At 37.0% G+C, this 19,486-nt stretch overlaps 2 protein-coding genes and 2 pseudogenes across 2 annotated transcripts; all 4 read right to left on the bottom strand.

Annotated features, from left to right (window-relative positions):
* LOC137736473 (cytochrome P450 CYP749A22-like) lies at positions 1-2,055 on the bottom strand. Its single transcript, XM_068475737.1, has 5 exons — positions 1,773-2,055; positions 1,465-1,691; positions 1,143-1,375; positions 536-914; positions 1-429 (listed from the first exon to the last, which is right to left on the bottom strand). Exons 1-5 carry the CDS (start codon positions 2,053-2,055, stop codon positions 1-3), a joined length of 1,551 nt encoding a protein of 516 aa, XP_068331838.1.
* A 3,327-nt stretch (positions 2,056-5,382) lies between these two features.
* On the bottom strand, positions 5,383-8,150 carry LOC137736486 (cytochrome P450 CYP749A22-like; annotated as a pseudogene).
* Positions 8,151-9,786: 1,636 nt separating this feature from the next.
* On the bottom strand, positions 9,787-16,430 carry LOC137737828 (uncharacterized; annotated as a pseudogene).
* A 1,353-nt stretch (positions 16,431-17,783) lies between these two features.
* On the bottom strand, positions 17,784-18,909 carry LOC137736468 (uncharacterized). Its single transcript, XM_068475731.1, has 2 exons — positions 18,546-18,909; positions 17,784-18,320 (listed from the first exon to the last, which is right to left on the bottom strand). The coding sequence occupies exons 1-2, from the start codon at positions 18,907-18,909 to the stop codon at positions 17,923-17,925; spliced, it is 762 nt and encodes a 253-aa protein (XP_068331832.1). The 3' UTR covers positions 17,784-17,922.
* Between the last annotated feature and the right edge of the window lie 577 nt (positions 18,910-19,486).

Here is a 19,486-nt window from a genome sequence, read left to right as displayed (position 1 = left end):
TCAAAGTGGGTGTAGCATTACCTGAACTCCAAGTTTGGGGTGAATCGTCACATATTGAACAGGCAAGTGCACGTAACCTGGGGACAGTGTGAAGGAGTATCGTTGTAGAATCATGGACAAAACAATCTTTGCTTCAGTGTTTGCAAAGTTCAATCCGACACAACTTCGAGGTCCTATTCCAAAGGGTATGAAAGCACCTACGTTATTGTTAGTTGCTTTAGCAACCCCTTCTGAGAATCTCTCCGGTTTGAAAAGAAGTGCGTCTTCTCCCCAGATCTGAGGATCACGATGAAGTGCTAGATTTGGGACAAACAACTCACAATTAGCAGGAACAATAAGCTTTCCAAGTTTAACTTCCCTTTTAACGTCCCTCACAAAACCAACAACAGGGGAATATAACCTTAGAGACTCGCTGAGGATCATACTCATCTGCATGAACCCGAAAAATAGATAACAGATCAGGATATCCAATCTTAATTGAGAACATAGTTCTGACATTTAAACAAGCAATTGACTGAATTGCTAACTTTCTTACCGTTTTCAGATTGGCAATGCCGTCAGGATTTAGAGTTTGTTTGCCAAATAAGTCCATGACCTCCTTTCTTGCTTCCCCTTGCCAATCTGTATGGTGCGCGAGAAGAAAGATTGTCCAAGCAAGCAAAGTATTAGTGGTTTCTTGTCCTGCAAAGTAAAACGACTTGCACTCGTCAACCATATCATCCACTGAAATTCTCTGGTTGTCATTGGCATCATGGTGAGCCTTCAAAAGCAATCCAAGAAAATCACTCCCAAAGCTGTCTCGTCCTTTGGTCATTGACTTTTTTTCTCTTTTCTTAAAAATCTCTGTTATGGAGGCATGTATTCCTTTCTCAAGTTTCTCTGCTTCAATCTCATCACTGCTTTTGAAAAACTTGCTGCAATATTAAACCAAAAGACTAAATGCAAGTACAGAAGTAATCTTCCACAAATCTTGTTCTGACTAGTTGACTGCAAACAATCAAATTTGTTTCATGTCCCCTTCTTGAGAAACAAGTTGCCTAAGCAAGTTTGTGGTCAATTCAAGTTTTATACATGCACCGAGAACTTTTGGTTTATCAATAAGTTCCCAATGCAAGATTTTATTAAACCAAAACAATGGTTACCTGATGCCGGGAAGCCTGATTGTGTAATAACTTTTGAAAAATAAGACGGTTAACTTTGTCAACATCTCAAAAATGTTTTGTCCTTCTATATAGCTGCTGCCAAATGCAGTTCTAGAAATCACTTCTGATGTGAATAACCTGAACTCTTCAAACACCTCAATTTCTTTTCCTTCATAACTTTTCCACCTTTCAAGCATTGTCTGCGCACTCGCTACCATTTCCGTAAACATACTCTAGAAAAACAATACCATGATGCTATTAACAAATTTAGCTTCAGTAGTCTTTGGAAGAAGAGTAAGTACCGGGAGCTGTAAAAACTTACTTTTAAGCTCTCTCCGTGGAACGCATGGGTGCCGAGCTTCCGCATTTTTTTCCATTTTTCACCTTCAGCTGTTGTTAAAAGGCCATCTCCTAACAGTTTCCTTAAAAAGTCGGTGGGCTCACTTTTCGGATAAGCTCTATCTTTGTTATTCAGTATCTCTCTGCACAACTCAAGTTCCGTTATGACCAACTGAGGCTGAGAGCCTTGCCATTGAAGATAATTCTTTCCTGTCGATAAAGATGACCACAATTTACCTTAAAATTAAAACTAACAGACCATAGTTAACATGATCAGAGATCGTTAGTTACCATATGTCCGAGTCCAAGAGTGCATGTGAGGTTGAACGACGGAAAATATGTCGTGTGATAAATTTTTCGGCTTGCTCATAGCTTCCTTGATCATGTCGAATATTTCCTTGGTGTTTCCATGAATAAGTCTGTAAGGAGGGCCTTTGATCCCCTGCAAAGCCATCTGCTTCTGAATGCGATGCGGAGTCCACCATAGCTTGTGAAGGATCTTGATGAGAACTAGGACAAAGAACACACACAGAAAGCTTGCAGAAATGATCACTACCCTTCCCAAAGTAGTCATTTTTCTTATATTCTGCTATTATATATCTTTGGCTATGTCTATGAACCTACTGAGTTTTCACCAGAAGTCCATATTTATAAGGTTTTAGTTGCTGTTCATTGTTAACACAGATGAACAAGATGCCAGTTTTGTCCCAAGGTCCGAATACTTGCTACAATCCAAAAGAAAAATTATCACCGATGACATTGCAAGATTATCAAATTTGCTAAACTTTCTCTATCACGGCCTTTTCTATGCTACGATCAAGACCAAACCATCCAATCCGGACCGTGGCAACTCCTAAGCTACTCATTACATTTGACAGTGTATGATTAAAATAATCTCCCAATAATGTGTTGACAAATTGGTAGGGTTTAGTAGAGGGTGTATAAAATAATGGTCCTTAAACATAAACATAGAGTTCGGTCCCGTCTAAGATTTTAAGAGCATCTTCAAAGGGAATACCAAATTTTAAACATCAAAATGATAATTGATAGTTTATGTAGCAATTTGATATTTTGTACAATATTTTGCTTCACCTGATATGTCAAATAATAATGTCATTTAATAAAAATTTTATCTTTTTGTAGAGTCCAATGATTAAATCAACCAATCAAATATTTCAAAAATATAACAACATTTATTATATATTATATTAATTTATTAAAATATCATTTAATAAATTTAACATCTGCTGTCAAATTTGACATCAAAAGGCTTTGCCTTCAAATAACTCAGCGCCACCTAAGAAACTGAAGACTCGTTTGGAGAGAAATTGATGTCACCTTTTACTGTTATATGCCTATATGGCAATTTTGACATCTCTTTTGAAGATGCTCTAACAACTACGAGCATCTCTAATTAAGATGTTAAATTTAGGTTGTAAAATTTTAATTGAGAGCTTTGAAGTTAGATGCTAAATTTTCTTTTTTTCAGAGGATGAGTCTAAATTATTTTTTATTATGTATTGTGGGTCCTACTGTTATATAAATTGTACAAAATTGTGTAAATTGTTTTGGGTACTTCATGTGGTTGGTGTATTGTGAGAGGCATTTCATTAGATAATTCAACGATAATGCTAGTGAGATTAAAATTTTAAATTAAATTTATAAATTAAATGATGTATCACCAATAAAAATTAAACATTTTAATTAATATTTAAGTAATAATTCAATTATCAACAATCACATCATATGATTAAGAAAATTTAATCTCTATAACATTATCCATAATTCAAATAGAAGGGATTTGACGTTTTGGGCTATGCTGACAAAACAAACACCTGGGATGGTAGGCCTCAAATCCAAGTCAGATAAAACTCTTGGAAAAAATTTGTTGTCCTTTTATCCTATTTGGCACATTTTTTGTGTTTCCTTTGAAGATGATCTAAAATGTCACATTTAACTACATTAGGCACAAAAAGTACTTAGATTTTTTTACAAAAAGTTTCAACTCATTTATTTTTTATTTATTTTTTATTTTTTGCTCGCATCAAATTCATTTAATATGACTTTGCACTTGACTATAGAGTAATATATGACTTTACCTTGTATAATGCTTTGAAGAGAAATTGAGTTAAATTTAAAATAAAAAGTTACAACTTTTCATGTGCATTGAAGGAGAGATTTTTCGTAAGTTACCGAAACACGGTCAGTATAGCTATGTAATAATATATGTGGAACGAAAGTTTGTTTTTTTCTTAAGTGTCCATATACTTGTATTATGATGCATAGTGTATTAACTCATGCTCCAGATATACTGAAAATTATCTCCTAAGAGCATTGCCACTAGTTGGTGGAGGGCAAAGGCAAAGGCAACAACGTTGCCACTACCCAAAAAAACCTCTCTAGCAGTCCAATAAACCAAAGGCAAGTGGTGGACCAACCACTGCCAGCCAAATGCCCGGCCATCTTAAGCCTGGCTTATTGCCTTCGAGCAAGTTGATTCCATCACAAAGTTTTTTTTTTTTTAAATCAAGCGCATGAACACACTCACCGAGAAGGGAGAGTCATAGACAAAACCTGCAGCTGTAGGCCCTGCTATGGCAGAAATCCCAACCCACTCCAATGGCTAGATGATGTGGCTGAATATGGACCGGTGGATTTCCAACCGTTAGAGGGTCTAGACCGTTGGATTTCCAACGGTAAAAAAAAAATTAAAAATCTTACTGTTGCGCCACATGGCGCAATCTAGTGCCTCCGATTTTAAATCAATTTGAAAAACAACGGCCATGATTAATCCAACATTAAAAACTAATATATATATATATATATATAATATCAAAAAATTTGAAAAAAAAAATATGAAAAATTAGAATTTTTTAGATTGTTTCAATTTCATAGTTGGTTATATGATTATGGGAGTTTTTTGCTTTTTTTTCAATTAATTATGTTTGTTGCAATGCTATGTTTTTGCTTTATATGTGAAATAATTTATTAGAATTAAACAATTATTTTATTTTCAAAGCATACAAAACTAATAATAAAATTTACTTACCCTTACCCTTTTTAAACGGATGATGTTATACAAAGACAAGTACTATTCAAGAAGGCAACTTGCATGCTCTTACCTTCCACCAACTGGTGGAGATGCTCTAATATGTCATTCAAATTCAAGTCCTTAATGAGCATGCATAGAGTCCCCGTATACTAGGAAATTGGAAAAGCCAAGTTTGAATGACAAATTAACAAACGCACAATGCAGTGCAATCAATATTAATCTGGCAGTTTCCGGTGCTTGTATTAATCTTTTGCCCGACTCTTGAAATTCCTGAATTCATTAGTGAATCAAAATAATGCATATATAATATGTATGTCACAAATTCAACTTATATGGAGTATTTAAAACTAATGGAAGATTTGCGTAAAATCGAGCGCAATAACATTTTAAGATTCAAACAACTAACCCTACTTGGTGGTTGTCTACTTTCTTGCATTTAGTAAAACATGGTTTTTCTTTTTAGATATAATTTCAGGCAACTTAATATTTGAACACAACTTTTTAAAATAAACTGTAAATATATGTACACCCAACCATAATCCAAAACTACCCTCCGTATAACCCAACTCACAACAAGCCCAACTCGTACGCGTGACCGTCGAAATGAGAAATGTTTAGGCTTCTCTACCAAACCAAACAAACGAAAGATCTTCGACGGATTATCTTAAAATGCTGCCAACTGAAATGGAACAGCTTGAAAAGGTTCAAATGATAATTGAGCGCTACAATCAGTTTATTAATTGCACTGTTTACAAGGTAGCAAGCACATCCAAAGGACCAAAGGTATCAACGTCCAGCTGCTCGATACTACCGAGAGCAAGATTTATGAGCAATTCCGGCCTTTGCAGTTCAAAGTGGGTGTAGCATTACCTGAACTCCAAGTTGTGGGTGAATCGTCACATAGGGATAGGGCAAGTGCACGTAACCTTGGGACAGTGTGAAGGAGTAGCGTTGTAGAATCATGGACAGAACAATCTTTACTTCAGTATTTGCAAAGTTCAATCCCAAACAACTTCGAGGTCCTATTCCAAAGGGTATGAAAGCGCCAACGTTATTGTTAGTTGCTTTAGCAACCCCTTCTGAGAATCTCTCCGGTTTGAAAAGATGCGCGTCTTCTCCCCAGATTTGAGGATCACGGTGAAGTGCTAGATTTGGGACAAACAATTCAAAATTAGCAGGAACAATGAGCTTTCCAAGTTTAACTTCCCTTTTAACTTTCCTCACAAAACCAACAACAGGGGAATATAACCTTAGAGACTCGTTGAAGATCATATTGATCTGCATGAACCCGAAAAATAGATAATAAAATCAGGATATCGAATCTTAATTGAGAACATATTTCTGACATATAAACAAGCAATTAACCGAGTTGTTGTCTTTCTTACCTTTTTCAGTTTGGCAATGCCATCAGGATTTGGAGTTTGTTTGCCGAATAGTTCCATCACCTCCTTTCTTGCTTCCTCTTGCCAATCTGTATGGTGCGCGAGAAGAAAGATTGTCCAAGCAAGCAAAGTATTAGTGGTTTCTTGTCCTGCAAAGTAAAACGTCTTGCACTCGTCAACCAAATCATCCACCGAAATCCTCTGGTTGTCATTGGCATCATGGTGAGCCTTCAAAAGCAATCCAAGAAAATCACACCCAAAGCTGTCTCGTCCTTCGCTCATTGACTTTTTTTCTCTTTTCCTAATAATCTCTGTTATGGAGGCATGTATTCCTTTCTCAAGTTTCTCTGCTTCAATCTCATCACTGCTTTTGAAAAACTGGCTGCAATATTAAACGGAAAGACTAAATGCGAGAACAGAAATAATCTTCCAAATGTTGAATAGTGGCCAAATTAATGGCCAACTTGGCATCCACTCTCGGTTAGTAAACAAAGGAAAAGAAAAAAGGTGGACATCATTCCTTGTTTTGGGGAAGAAAATATGGGTTGTTTTTTCTTTTGTCTACCACCCGTGAGTTTTGGCTAAAAGGAAAAGAAAAAGTTGCTTTAAGAAAGGGAGCTCATTATTCGGTTTTGAAAGAGAAGAAAGAGAGCCTTTTCTTTTTGGTATATAGGGAGAAGAGCTCATTGTTTTCGGGTGTGGGGGGAGCGGCAGATGAGAGAAACCAGGGAGAGCATTCGGCTCTCCCATTTGAATATGAGCTGCTCCTTCCCACCATTTGTAATAATCCCATTTTGTTAGTAATCACTCAATCAAAGATGTTGGTGCTACTTGTGTAGCTTTTGGGAGAGAAGGATTTTGATATGTGTTTCTTCTTCTCCATTTGTTTCTTAGTTTGAGTGAGAGCTATTGGGTGTATGTGGGATTTGGGTTTGAGAGTTAAAACTCTATTTGTAATCTCCTTTTGATATTAGTGGAATTTCCTCGCCGTCTCGAAACTGGATGTAGGCTTACGCCGAACCAGTATAAATCCTTGTGTCTTTTGGATTATTTGTCTTGTAATATTTTGCCGTATTAGCTTTGGTTTCATATTTGAAGCTTCCGCACAACACCAAAAACTTCTTGTGAACGGTTGACTGCAAACAATCAACTTTGTTTCATGTCCCTTCTCGAGAAACAAGTTGCCTAGGGAAGTTTGTGTCAATTCAAGTTTTGTATTTGCACTGAGATCTTTTATTTTGTCCGGAAAAGTGGAATGGACAGAAATTACAGGTCTATCAACAAGTTCCCCAATTCAAGATTTAGTTAAACGAAAAAAAATGGTTACCTGATGCCGGGAAGCCTGATTGTGTAAAAACTTTTGAAAAATAAGAGGGTTAACTTTGTCAACATCTCAAAAATGTTTTGTCCTTCTACATAGCTGCTGCCAAATGCAGTTCTAGAAATCACTTCTGATGTGAATAACCTGAACTCTTCAAACACCTCAATTTCTTTTCCTTCATAACTTTTCCATCTTTCAAGCATCGTCTCCGCACTCGCTACCATTTCCGTGAACATACTCTAGAAAAACAATACCACGATGCTGTTGACAAATTTGGCTTCAGTAGTCTTTGCAAAAAGAGTAAGTACCGGGAGCTGTAAAAACTTACTTTTAAGCTCTCTCCGTGGAACGCATGGGTGCCGAGCTTTCGCACTTTTTTCCATTTTTCACCTTCGGCTGTTGTCACAAGGCCATCTCCTAACAGTTTCCTTAAAAAGTCGGTGGGCTCACTTTTCGGATAAGCTCTATCTTTGTAATTCAGTATCTCTCTGCACTACTCAAGTTCCGTTATGACCAACTGAGGCTGAGAGCCTTGCCATTGAAGATAGTTCTTTCCTGTTGACAAAGATGACCACAATTTACCTAAAAATTAAGACTAATATACCATAATTAACACGAGATCGTTAGTTACCATATATCTGAGTCCAAGTGTGCATGTTAGGTTGAACTATGGGAAATATGTCGTGTGATAAAGTTTTTGGCTTGCTCATAGCTTCCTTGATCATGTCGGATATTTCCTTGGTGTTTCCATGAATAAGTCTGTAAGGAGGGCCTTTGATCCCCTGCAAAGCCATCTGCTTCTGAATGCGATGCGGAGTCCACCATAGCTTGTGAAGGATCTTGATGAGAACTAAGACAAAGAACACACACAGAAAGCTTGCAGAAATGATCACTACCCTTCCCAAAGTAGTCATTTTTGTATATTACACTTAAATATATCTTTGGCTATGTCTATGAACCTACTGAGTTTTCGCCAGAAGTCCATATTTATAAGGTTTTAGTTGCTGTTCATTGTGAACACAGATGAACAAGGTGCCAGTTTTGTCCCAAACTTCTTGTTACTCGTCCGAATACTTCCTACAATCCAAATAGATATTGTCACCGATGACATTGTAATGTTATCAAATTTGCTAAACTTTCTCTATCACTGCCGTTTCTTTGCTACAGTCCAAAAATGTGTGACAAATAGGTAGGGATTATTAGAGGGTGTATAAAATGATGGTCCTTAAACACAAACATAGAGTTCAGTCCCGTTTAGGATTTCTAAGAGCTAAAAGTGATTTTTGATTACTAAAAGGTCACTTCTAACTACATTTGGCATAACAAGCACTTGGATTTTTTTTACAAAAAGTTTCAACTCATTTGTAATAAAAACACTTCTAGCATAAGCATTTTTTTTTTCTTGCATCAAATGCATTCATTATGACTTTGCACTTGACTAGAGACTCATATATGACTTTTAACTTGTATAATGTTTTGGAGAGAAATTGAGTTTAAAATTAAAATAAAAAGTTGCAACATTTGATGTGCATTGAAGGAGGAGAGATTTTTCTAAGTTACTTGAACACAACCAGTTCACCCGTGTCATAATACACATAAGGAGAAGGCTTTTGCTTTTTTAAGTGTCCATCTACTTGTATATGACGCGTGGTGCAGTGTACCAAGTACATTAAAAAATCTCTCCTACCATGTCATCCTGTTTATACCTAATTTTGCATTATCAACTCGTGTAATTGACGTCGTTGGATGAATTAATATTTTTCTAGACTTACTACTCATCTCAATTATCGTAGTAATTATTGTAGAGAAATATATGAGTTTGGATACAAGGATAAAACTGAGAGGGCAGTGGATTGATACGTCGGAGGCAGCCAACAAAGGTGATAGTCTGATTAGACAAGGCAGGAATTGTAGAATCAGTTTGGCTGATTTTTTTTTAAGGAGTCCATATTTGTAAAGTTTTAGTTGCTGTTGTTATTTAACACCGATGAACAAGGTGCCACTTTTGTCCCAAGCTTCTTCACTTACTACAATTCAAAGAGAAATTGTCGCCAATGACCATGCAGTATTGTCAAATTTTCTAAACTTTCTCTATCACTGCCTTTTCTTTGCTACAATCCAAACCAAACGATCCAATCCGGGACTTGGCAACTCCTAATGGAATAATGCTCTGGAGAGAAACTGAGTTAAATTTAAAATAAAAAGTTCCAATTTTTCATGTGCATTTGATGAGGAAAGATTTTTCCAAGTTACCGGTACACAGCCAATACAGCTGTGTCATAATATATGTGAAGCGAAGGTTTTTTTTTTTTTTTTTTCTTTTCTTATACTTGTATTATGACACGTGGTGTGCCGATCTGTATTCCAGTGACACCCAAAATTCTCTCATAACATGCCATTCAAATTAAAAGCCTTAATGAACATGCAGAGAGTTCCGGTATACTCGGAAATTGGAAGAGTGAAGTTTAAATGAACCAGCAAACGCAGAGTGCAATGCAATCAATGTTAATCTGGCCGTTTCCGGGTGCATGTATTAATCTTTTGCTCGACTCTTGAAATTCCTGAATTCATTAGTAAATCAAAATAATACACTATATAACAATCTGTATGTTGCAGATTCAACTTATATACATATATCCAAAAATGGGAGCGAATGAGAGTAAGGAGGGAAATGAGAACACTGTGGCAGGTTTGGCTGGAACTGTTGCAGTTTTAGCCCTCGCTGCGTACGGTCTATGTGGAGTATTTGGATCGGGTTCCGGCCAAAGGAACACGATGAAGGCTCCCGAAAGAGGGTACCGAATCTTCGGGGGTGATTTCGAGCGTGACCCTTCTGCTTACTTCAGGGACCTGCGCAAGTAGCAAGTTGAAAGTTGGAACTGAGAGAGTACCTTAAATATGAATACACAGTTGTTGGAGTGTTGGAGAGGTGGAGAGTTTTGCTTTTGTTTTGTTTTGTTTACTTGTATTTTCCCCTATGATCTATGTTGAATGTTAAACTTGGAGTTGGGGTTGATTAACATTACATGGTGATTAAGCCTTTTGCTTTTGTTTTGTTTTGTTTTGTTAAACCTTGAGTAATTTATCACCCAAAAAAACGTAACGAAGAACATATCAGAAATGCTGCTAATGTTGCCTTTATTACCTTAACCTCGAAGGCATAAGTCATCAGAAGGTAATACGCAACTGAAACAAGAAAAACTAAACGCATCGCCTTCTCTTCTTGCCTTTGCCTTTTCCTAATCGCCCGGACTTCATAGCATGTTCTTGCTCTTGTAGGAAAAGTCGTACTTTTCCATATTTCTCAGCTTTCTCTTCTTCCATCAGCGCCTTATCCCTTGCCTTCACCTCGTAAAGGAAAGAATTATCCTTACGCAGTTCACGAATAGCCCCTTTAGCTTCTTGCTTCAAAAGTTTCTTCATCTTTCTTCGCTCGGCTCGTTCCCGGTCTGGATCATAGTCTCTGCCCTTCACAAAGCTGCACAACAAAATATCATTCAGTGGTGAATCCAGCAATACGTACAAGCACTACCCAACATAATAACATTAAGACAATTGGGGACGGGTAGTAAAGATAAATTACTTCTCCTCAAATTTCGGATTGAGCATTTTGATAGCCACCGGCTTTTGCTTCCGCATCTGAAGTGGTTGCCGCAGAATGTGATGTTTATCTGCTTCTGTCTTAATCAGTTCAGCAACATCCTTCAATTTGTCTGTTAATACTTGTGGCATATTATCCTGTTCCGCCACTTCAAGCAACAATACTGAAATTGGCAAAAAGATTTCAGGAAAATAACTGAATCCTTCATAAATGATGACAAACTCACGTAGAGTTTCAATCACCGTCACCAGCACACTAGCCCTGAAAATTAAAAGTTCCAACTTTTAAAGACAGAATACCATATGCAAACTTTACAGTATTGATATACAAAATTAGAATTACAAAAGCAATAATCTGGTAGTGGCAAAAAACAAATTGGACCAATTTTGAGGATCATTTATAAACAGCAAAACTGACCAGTCTGCATAAACCCTAAACAACATGCATTGTGTGGGCACTTCCACAATGTATCATTGAGTACGGTAACCATTTCCTAACCTGAAATCGTCAGAGCTGAAAAAAGAGGAGTCCTCTGGCAGGTCCATTATTGTGAGAAAATTGAGAGAATCAACCTGAGCTACAGATTCATGTATACATAAAAGAGGCCTGATTGCTTTTAATTCCATAAGATGACAAAACTGCAGGAAAACAAAACGAGGATTGTTACTTCATCATATAACTGTAAACTAATTTCCTTCCGAGGACAATGAAACCATAAGGTGCCGCCTAATATATAAAAAATATATTACAAGGCAGTCCTACATGAGAATTTTGACTTGGCATTGGCTTTCTGTCTTTAGCTGCCATCAACAATGTTGTGAGAAACATGACTGCTTCAGGACAGAACTTCCGAGATTGTTTGTTATCTACAGAATGCATTAATTTTAAAAGAAAGAACTGGGAATTGAAACTGTTGGACAGAACAGTAAATCGACCAATTCATGTAACTACCAAATACATACACAGAGAAGCATGGCGCACAAGAAAGAACCAACTGCAGTATCACGACCAGACATGATAGGAGAACGCGCCAGATATTCACACACCAACAGTGTTGCTGGAGTCATGACCACATGGCGAAAATCAGAGCATGGAAATATCAGGGACCAAAGCCTCAGAAGAAATAATGTCTTTGAAGAAGGCCAACAACTCTGTTCTGTAAAAACAAAACAATGACGAGAAGTCAGCACTTTAGCAAGAGCAAGCTTGTAACTATGCTTCCAAATAAACAAAAAACTATAGATTCCATTAGGGATTACCTGGGTTCTTAACAGTTTCACTAAATTCTGTCCGCGCCTGTAAAATTCTCTCACGAGCACAAATTGCAGCGAAGTATGGAGTCTCCATACTCATCTCAATCAATGGCTTAACCAGAAAATTTAACAACTCCATATTCAACGGCTTTCTATTTGCTAATATGGCAAAATACTGCAGGAGTACACCATAAAATACCTGGAAAATGGCAGAAACACTCATGGGTAGTTAGCAAATATAATGAAAACCGAAGATGTATATCTTCACTGATTTTTTGCTTGGATCAAGTCAAATATTAAATGACAGTACAGAATTGTTCCACATTTGACAAATAATTTTAATACTCGTTTCCAAAACATAGAAGCAACAAACAGTTTCAAACTTGCATTTTTTTCCGGTTTTCTGCTGCAAGCTTGATTGCATTGCTTTTCCGGATTCGATTGATAATCAAGACAATGTCGGCATTAGAAAGATTATCCACCAATGCACCTAATTCTTCAAAGCTTTTTGGAGCTTCAATTAGGTATGGGAGGTATGACTGAGTAGAAGATCGTTTACCGTCCTGAGATATTTTCTTGGCATCTAAAGAATCGCCCTCTTTTTTACTGGCTTCAGAAGCATCAATTTTTTTCATTTTTTTCAGCTTTATTGGTTCCACCTCTTCTTCGTCAGCATCATCATCCTCTTCATGTGCTTCAGACCCATCTTCTTCTTCTTCCTCCTCATCCAAATCCGTTCCAAGATTATCATCATCACTTTGTTCCCAGTCCTTCATAAATAGATTATTTTCACCCAGATTAATATCTTTATCAGATCCTTCACTGTCATCTTCAGGACTTTCTGAATCCTCAGAAGCGTCGCCTTTTTCACTCTCAGAATCGCTAGCATCTTTTCTTTCTAGAATCTCATCAACCCAACCCTTTTTAATCCGCAGCTCTTCATCAAGAGAGGAGTCGCCAAGATCATCTCCAGATATGGGTCTTGGCTTATTATGGTTAGATGATGTCTCAGCATCTTCATTGTCATCGTCACTATTGATATCAGTGGCAAGCATCCTCTTCAGTCTCTCTTCCTGAATTGTGAAACAAACTCAAATGAGCGTTCAATTCATACTAAAAAAGTACAAATGAGATGCAACATCCAATTTCTCAAAGTTATTTGTTCCACTAAATAAAGGGCACGTTTACTTATCAAAAATGGACATCCAAGGTATGGGTATCATTCCCGACATATCATGTGTATACTAACACACGAGGAATATGAAAAATTAAAAATTAAAAAATAAATAAAACACGTTAACCAAGTAAGGAATCATCAAAGAAGGTAACCAGGATCATTCCCATTCATGACTTCTTCCCATTAAGCATGCCCAAAAGGAAATGGAAAGCCTGACATTCAAAAAGTTGAATATAATGCATTTTCTTGTTACATCCTCAAAACATCATGCCACTTGCACCACACCAGAATCAAATTAAACAAATTGTATTAGAGATGACACCAGTTACCATATATATATTTATAACAAACAAAGGATATATCTAGTTGCCAAACGCATATAAACTGCACTTGCCAACATTCTACCACTATTTACTAATATGGACTGCTAATATTGCAAATAACTTCAAAATTTGCACTATTCCTTGATTATGAGGAAGGAACTACAATCATGTATATACCAGTGCTTTTTAATTTGGACATATATTGGCACCAGCACATTGAACTTATTAGCAACAATAAAAATCTCAACATAAAGCAAAGACAGGTGCATTGGCACATCAAATTAGCATGCACATGACATGCGTAAATGCAAAAACACTCATAAATTGTAACAAAATAAGATACCTCCAAATGCTCAAGCTGCTCTCTCTCCTCTTGTGCTATCTCTTCAGGTGTCTTTGTCCTGTCAGAGGGTTGAGCACGGCTTACCATGACTAAGTTGCCAAAAGTTTTGAAATAAGACGAGATTTTTCCTGTGAAATTGTAAATAATAAGGAATAAAAAAAAACTCGTATACTAAAGAAAAAAATACAGAACCGTAAGAAGTTAGAAACCAATAAAGGACTTTCATGAAAATACCTGTTCAGAAAGCTCATCCTTCTTCGAATGCTCATTTGGAATATTCTTGTCTGGTTCAGTAATTTGTAACAGTTTAGAGGGCACTATGGATGTAAAGGATTTGTCCAATTCTTGCCTAAAATCTTCTAGTTCTTCCTTATCTTTTGCTGTTTCAGCCTAGAATGGATCAAAGGAAAAACAAAGGAAATCATAAATAAAGAAAAACAAGTATCAAGGAATGCATGTAACCATTATCACCAAACAAGTTAATGCCATAAAGGATTAGAATAATGCTATAAATGATTAGAAACCCACCGTATAATATTTGTCTTTTACCATAACCTCCTTCATTACTTCCTTCTTGCTTTTAGGTCTGTGTAATATGAAAACAATGAAACCAATTAGGATCATTTATAAGGGGGGAGACAGAGTGAGATAAAAGAATAGATTATAGTGGGAGACACAAGAAACAGAATTCCTTTAAAACTACAATGAATTTCTAAATTCGAAAGGGAATTAACTATTAAATGTCATATAATGAGGCAAGCAGTGAAGCAATCAAGAAATGTCAATTAAAATCCTAATACAAGTACAATACCTAAAATCTAACAAACACTTATATTACTGATGGGCATATCTAAAACAATCTTGAATTTGAATATCACAGAACAAAATTCAGATAGCAGAAGGGCTCGCATTTTCCTCTCCTTCCATTAGATCACCATCCATTTGATCTGTCATGGCTAACCCTTCTGCAGAGAACAAAGTAGGCACCATTACTGCTATTAGAACAGTCCTAACAATCAATCACCAAATCATGGGGAGATGCACGTGTTTCCAACAACAACATAAAATCACTAAAAAAACTTTGGTTAGCATCAAAGATCTGCTATCGTTTTGAGGGTTTTTACTTTCCTTTACTCCATATGAGCAAGAGTTCCTTCGGATACTTGTGATAAAGCCTAGTCCAGAAAATGATACTAAGTAGAAGCCAGAATTGTCCAACTCAACCATCAACCACATGAACTTCTATCCAAACATTACAGTTAAAAACCATGGACATGTCAATAACCAAATTTCAAATAATAAGTGGTAACTGAACCCTGAATGATGCATTCAAAATCTAACTTGCACAAATGAAAACTGAAACCCTACTGGATAAACAAACAACACAGATAGAAGTATCTCTACACATACTCTTAGTTTTAGTGGTTTCTGTGCCATTGTCGTCATCATCAGGCAGCACATCATCCTCAAAATCATCCCTTTCAGATAATGCACCAAGACTTTGAAATTCAAAGTCATCTTCTTCTCCATCTGATAAGTTATATTTGCTTTTCTTGTTCGTCTTTAACTATTCATGAAAATGAAGAGAAAAAAAGAAAATAAAATGAGAAACAAAACACATTAATAATAATAAATTACCCATGATTCCATAAATTAAACTGAATATAGTTCTGAAATAGAGTTTATAGTTGCGTAGAAAGCTTGACAAAAAGAAAGGAAATTTAGATATCATGTGTTAGATATGTACATTTTAATGAGGTAAGCTTTGTGCGACAAACTACAACTGTTTACTATTTCCCTATATTTTCATGGTAACCAAACAGAAAACAAAGCTGACCCCAAACAATGGGTAGAAATTCAGAAAATGAGCTTACTTGATGCTCACGCTGCGCACCCGAATGGCCTTATCGAACTCATTGAGCTCGTCATGATGCTCCCCAATTCGCTTATCGACAAAGACCGAAGCTTTATTGCTCTGCTCGTACTCCTTCAGCAGCGTGTTCTTCCTCTGAGCCACCAAAACATAAATAAATCAATAAAATTACAAAATTTGAAGTAAATTCAGAAAGGGAGTGACGCAATTCAGTACCTTTTCAATGGCGCGAGAGCGGGAGAGGCCAACTCGGCGCTCTTCGCCTTTGCGCTTTTTGCCGAGAATGTCGAATTCCCTACGGGACCAATGGTCTCGAACGGGTTGGGTTTTAGGGGGGCCTGGTGCTTCATGGCGACAGCGTTCGGGCCTAACTTATTCTTTTTCTTCTTCGCCGTCGCCGCAGTCTCATGGTTGTGATTGGCGTCAGCTCTGCCGGGTTTTGGTGATTTGGTCTCGAAGGGGTTGGGTTTCGAAACGGACTTCTGGTGGTGCTTCTCCTTGTGTTTCGCCATTGGAGACTGGTGTGAGCAGGGAGGTGATGCCGGTGGTTTAGGGTTTAAGCATTCGAGGAAGAAGGCGGGGCTTAGGATTTTGCGGGAAGTTTTGTTTGTTGGAAAGGAAGATGGGACTTAGAAGAGTGACAGGCCGGGTTGGGAACAAATCGGATCTGAGTCGGGTGTGGGTTGCTTGTTAGAGTCGAAGACTACAAATTTTTGGATAATTACTTGGAATAATCAGTTTTTTGGGATTTAATTGTAGAAATGATTAGTTTTTGTCATATCGTCATTATACTATTGTTGTCATTATGTCGTTATTATATTAGATATATAATCAATATGTCATTGTTACTACAAATTGATCATTGTAGGCCCTAAATTTTTAAACAAATTTATGATACTAAATTATAATACTGAGGTCAAAAAATATGTACATTTTTAAATTAAATTGATCTTCAACTCACTTATTAATTATTATTTTGTGATTAGTAAGTGTTGAGGTTCATGATCCGAGTAATTGTGCCCTTGTAACTAAAAGCAATGTGCCTTTGTAAATTGTAACAATAATTTTTTTCATAAACAATTGTTGTTTGTGAGAATAAACTTAGAGCTTCTAAGTAGTGATTAGTGGCAGTCACATGATGATTGTGTATTACTAAAAACTACATGATATAGGTGACTGGTTTTTTTGATCATATTTTATAAATCCCATAATATGTGGATCGATAGTTGAATTCTATCGATTGATGGTTGAATTCCATTTTTAGGATTTATATATCTAAACTACGTGATATAGAAATCCTTCCTAAACCCTGACAAAGCTTTGGGAAGGCGCAGCAGATGAAGGGCCCCTTGTCTTAGAACGGACCTGCTGCATATATTTCAGGCCATGGGACTGAAATGAGTGGCTTCTCTTCAAAGAAAAGATCTAGGGCCTAGCAGTTAGCTTCTTTAATTTATGTCCTTTCCATTTTCTAAGCATGACCGTCTGTTAGGCTTTATCTGAACAAGGAGAAATTCCGGGTGCCGCACCCAAAACTTTCTCCTACAGAAGGGCAACCATTCTTTCCATTAACTCTGTCAAAATTTCTGATAAATATTGCTAACGCAAAATGAGAAATTTCACCTCCAATATCCATGTTCATTTTAATATGGCTTTTACCTCATCTATATATAACATGTCCCGAACCACGTCCTGAGTAAGGGAATCTGTCCCAAAGATGCTTTGGTGTGAGGTTAGCCAGGCCTTACGAATGAGGATCTTCTCCGGATCCTCTTTGTGAGGATCCTAGAGATCTTCCAATCATATCCGTTCGATATACGATGAACGGATATGATTTAAGAATTTCCAAAATTCTCACAAAAAGGATCCGGAGAGGATTCTCATTCGTCTTTACATACATTGGAGATAAGACACTCAATAAAAGGAGTCAAGGGAGGGACCCCATTGTCTCTCCAAAGAAATAATAGACCATTGACCTGAATAATTACAGTCGCACTCTTTACATTCACAACCACCCTTTTATTTACAAACAGATGCAGAAACAATCATAATTTTCATGCAGCGAGATTAGACTATCATATATATATGCTCTTGTCTTGCACTCTTAATTACTTAATTAGGCCAATAGCCAGAAATCTTTCTGGCGCTTTGTAGTAATCAAATACCCTCCAACCTTCCTGCTTTTCCTTCTCACAGCAACTGCCATGCAACTGGCATTTTGTATACAGTACTCCACCACACCGCCGCGGCCGCCGCTGACCCGGTTGCCGGTCCACATCACCAGAAGACGCCATGTAGTAGACCTCTTTTTCTGCCCCAGTACAAGCAATCCCACTTCTTGTTTCTTTGCCTCTTCCAGTATTTTTGGACCCTTCTCCTTATTCCCTTCCACCACCACTGCAACCTCAATTTCTACCTCTGGCCTCTTCAACTGACACATGTTCCTCAAAGAGTGGACAAGTGCATAAGCTCTTGGAGATGGAGCTATCTCCTTGCTGGTCTCCTCACCTGCAGCTGTAACAAAATAAGTCATAAATCAAAATTCTTTCAAAATAAGTGTTTCTCGCAAAATCAATCTCAAATCGGTCCTAAGTCATATATTCAGTTTTCTATAACTTCACTCAGAAAATTAAAGTAGAGTTACATAAAAAAGAACTGTTATCAACTCTTCGAAATAGTCACACTTGTCCGTAAAAAACATTAATTCCCTATGAAAACCGACAAAATAAAATGTCCAACCTTTTTTTGAGTTTGCAGATTTGGTGACATGAAGCAGCACAATTTTATCCTGGCTCTGCACAGTGTGAGAGAGAGCCCATTGGATAGCTCCTTTGGCTTCAAGGCTGGAATCAACCACAATCATGATTTTCCTAGCAATTACCAACGCAGCTTTTTTAGGGTTTTCATCACCACCACCACCAGCAGCTGCTTTCACTTTCGATTCTTCTCCAACATTCCTAGAATCCTCAAATTTTCCATCACTACTTTTTTTAGCGACATCTGAAACATCTGGCTTGGACTGTATCGTTGGCGACCGAACCCTAACGTGTGGCCTAATCCTGTTTAGACAGAAATTAGGCAATTTAGTGCCTATTTTCCCCATTTCCTGATATGAAACTCGATAGACTTTGAGATGCCTGTAATTCTTATATATAAAGTGGAGTACTGAAGCTGAACAAATTTCTAGATGTGGCATGGGGGCCATGGTGTTTAAGTTATTTCTGCTTTGCATTTGCTTTATTCGTTTTCTTTATTTTTGCCTAATCATGTTTGCTCTGTTTCTTTTATTTTTTCCCTTTATGCGGTGCTGTTTCTATTAACGTGCTTCTCATGATGCTGTAGGGCCATGCAAGGCTATCTGGCATGTTAGGATAATCAAATTATTTTTCAAAGCAAAAACAAAAATACTTGACAAAAATAACAATATATTGATCACATATCCAAATAAACATCTATACATTAACTCAACTACCAACGGTTTGGTGCCAAATAATGAATTATGTATTTATTAAATATATAGATGATTAAACGATGCAATTTTGCTCTAGTTAGCTGAAAATTGTAAAACCTGTTATTCATCATGATTCATACATGTGTGTGTGTGTGTGTACACAAAGGAAGAAGCCAAAAAAGGATGAAGTTTTCATAATATTCAAATTGCCTTCTTCCATTAAGAATTA

Source organism: Pyrus communis, chromosome 6, assembly GCF_963583255.1.
Source record: "Pyrus communis chromosome 6, drPyrComm1.1, whole genome shotgun sequence".
NCBI classification, from domain to species: Eukaryota; Viridiplantae; Streptophyta; class Magnoliopsida; order Rosales; family Rosaceae; genus Pyrus; species Pyrus communis.
This window is presented reverse-complemented; position numbering and strand designations above follow the sequence as displayed.

Excerpts from the sequence above, each read along its gene's own strand:
- LOC137736473 (XM_068475737.1), bottom strand. The coding sequence starts at position 2,055 with ATGACTACTTTGGGAAGGGTAGTGATCATTTCTGCAAGCTTTCTGTGT. Across the intron at positions 1,692-1,772 it reads CTCTTGGACTCGGACATATG|GAAAGAATTATCTTCAATGG; the intron begins GTAACTAACGAT and ends CTTTATCGACAG. Across the intron at positions 1,376-1,464 it reads TCCACGGAGAGAGCTTAAAA|AGTATGTTTACGGAAATGGT; the intron begins GTAAGTTTTTAC and ends TTGTTTTTCTAG.
- LOC137736468 (XM_068475731.1), bottom strand. The coding sequence starts at position 18,909 with ATGGGGAAAATAGGCACTAAATTGCCTAATTTCTGTCTAAACAGGATT. Across the intron at positions 18,321-18,545 it reads ATCTGCAAACTCAAAAAAAG|CTGCAGGTGAGGAGACCAGC; the intron begins GTTGGACATTTT and ends ATTTTGTTACAG.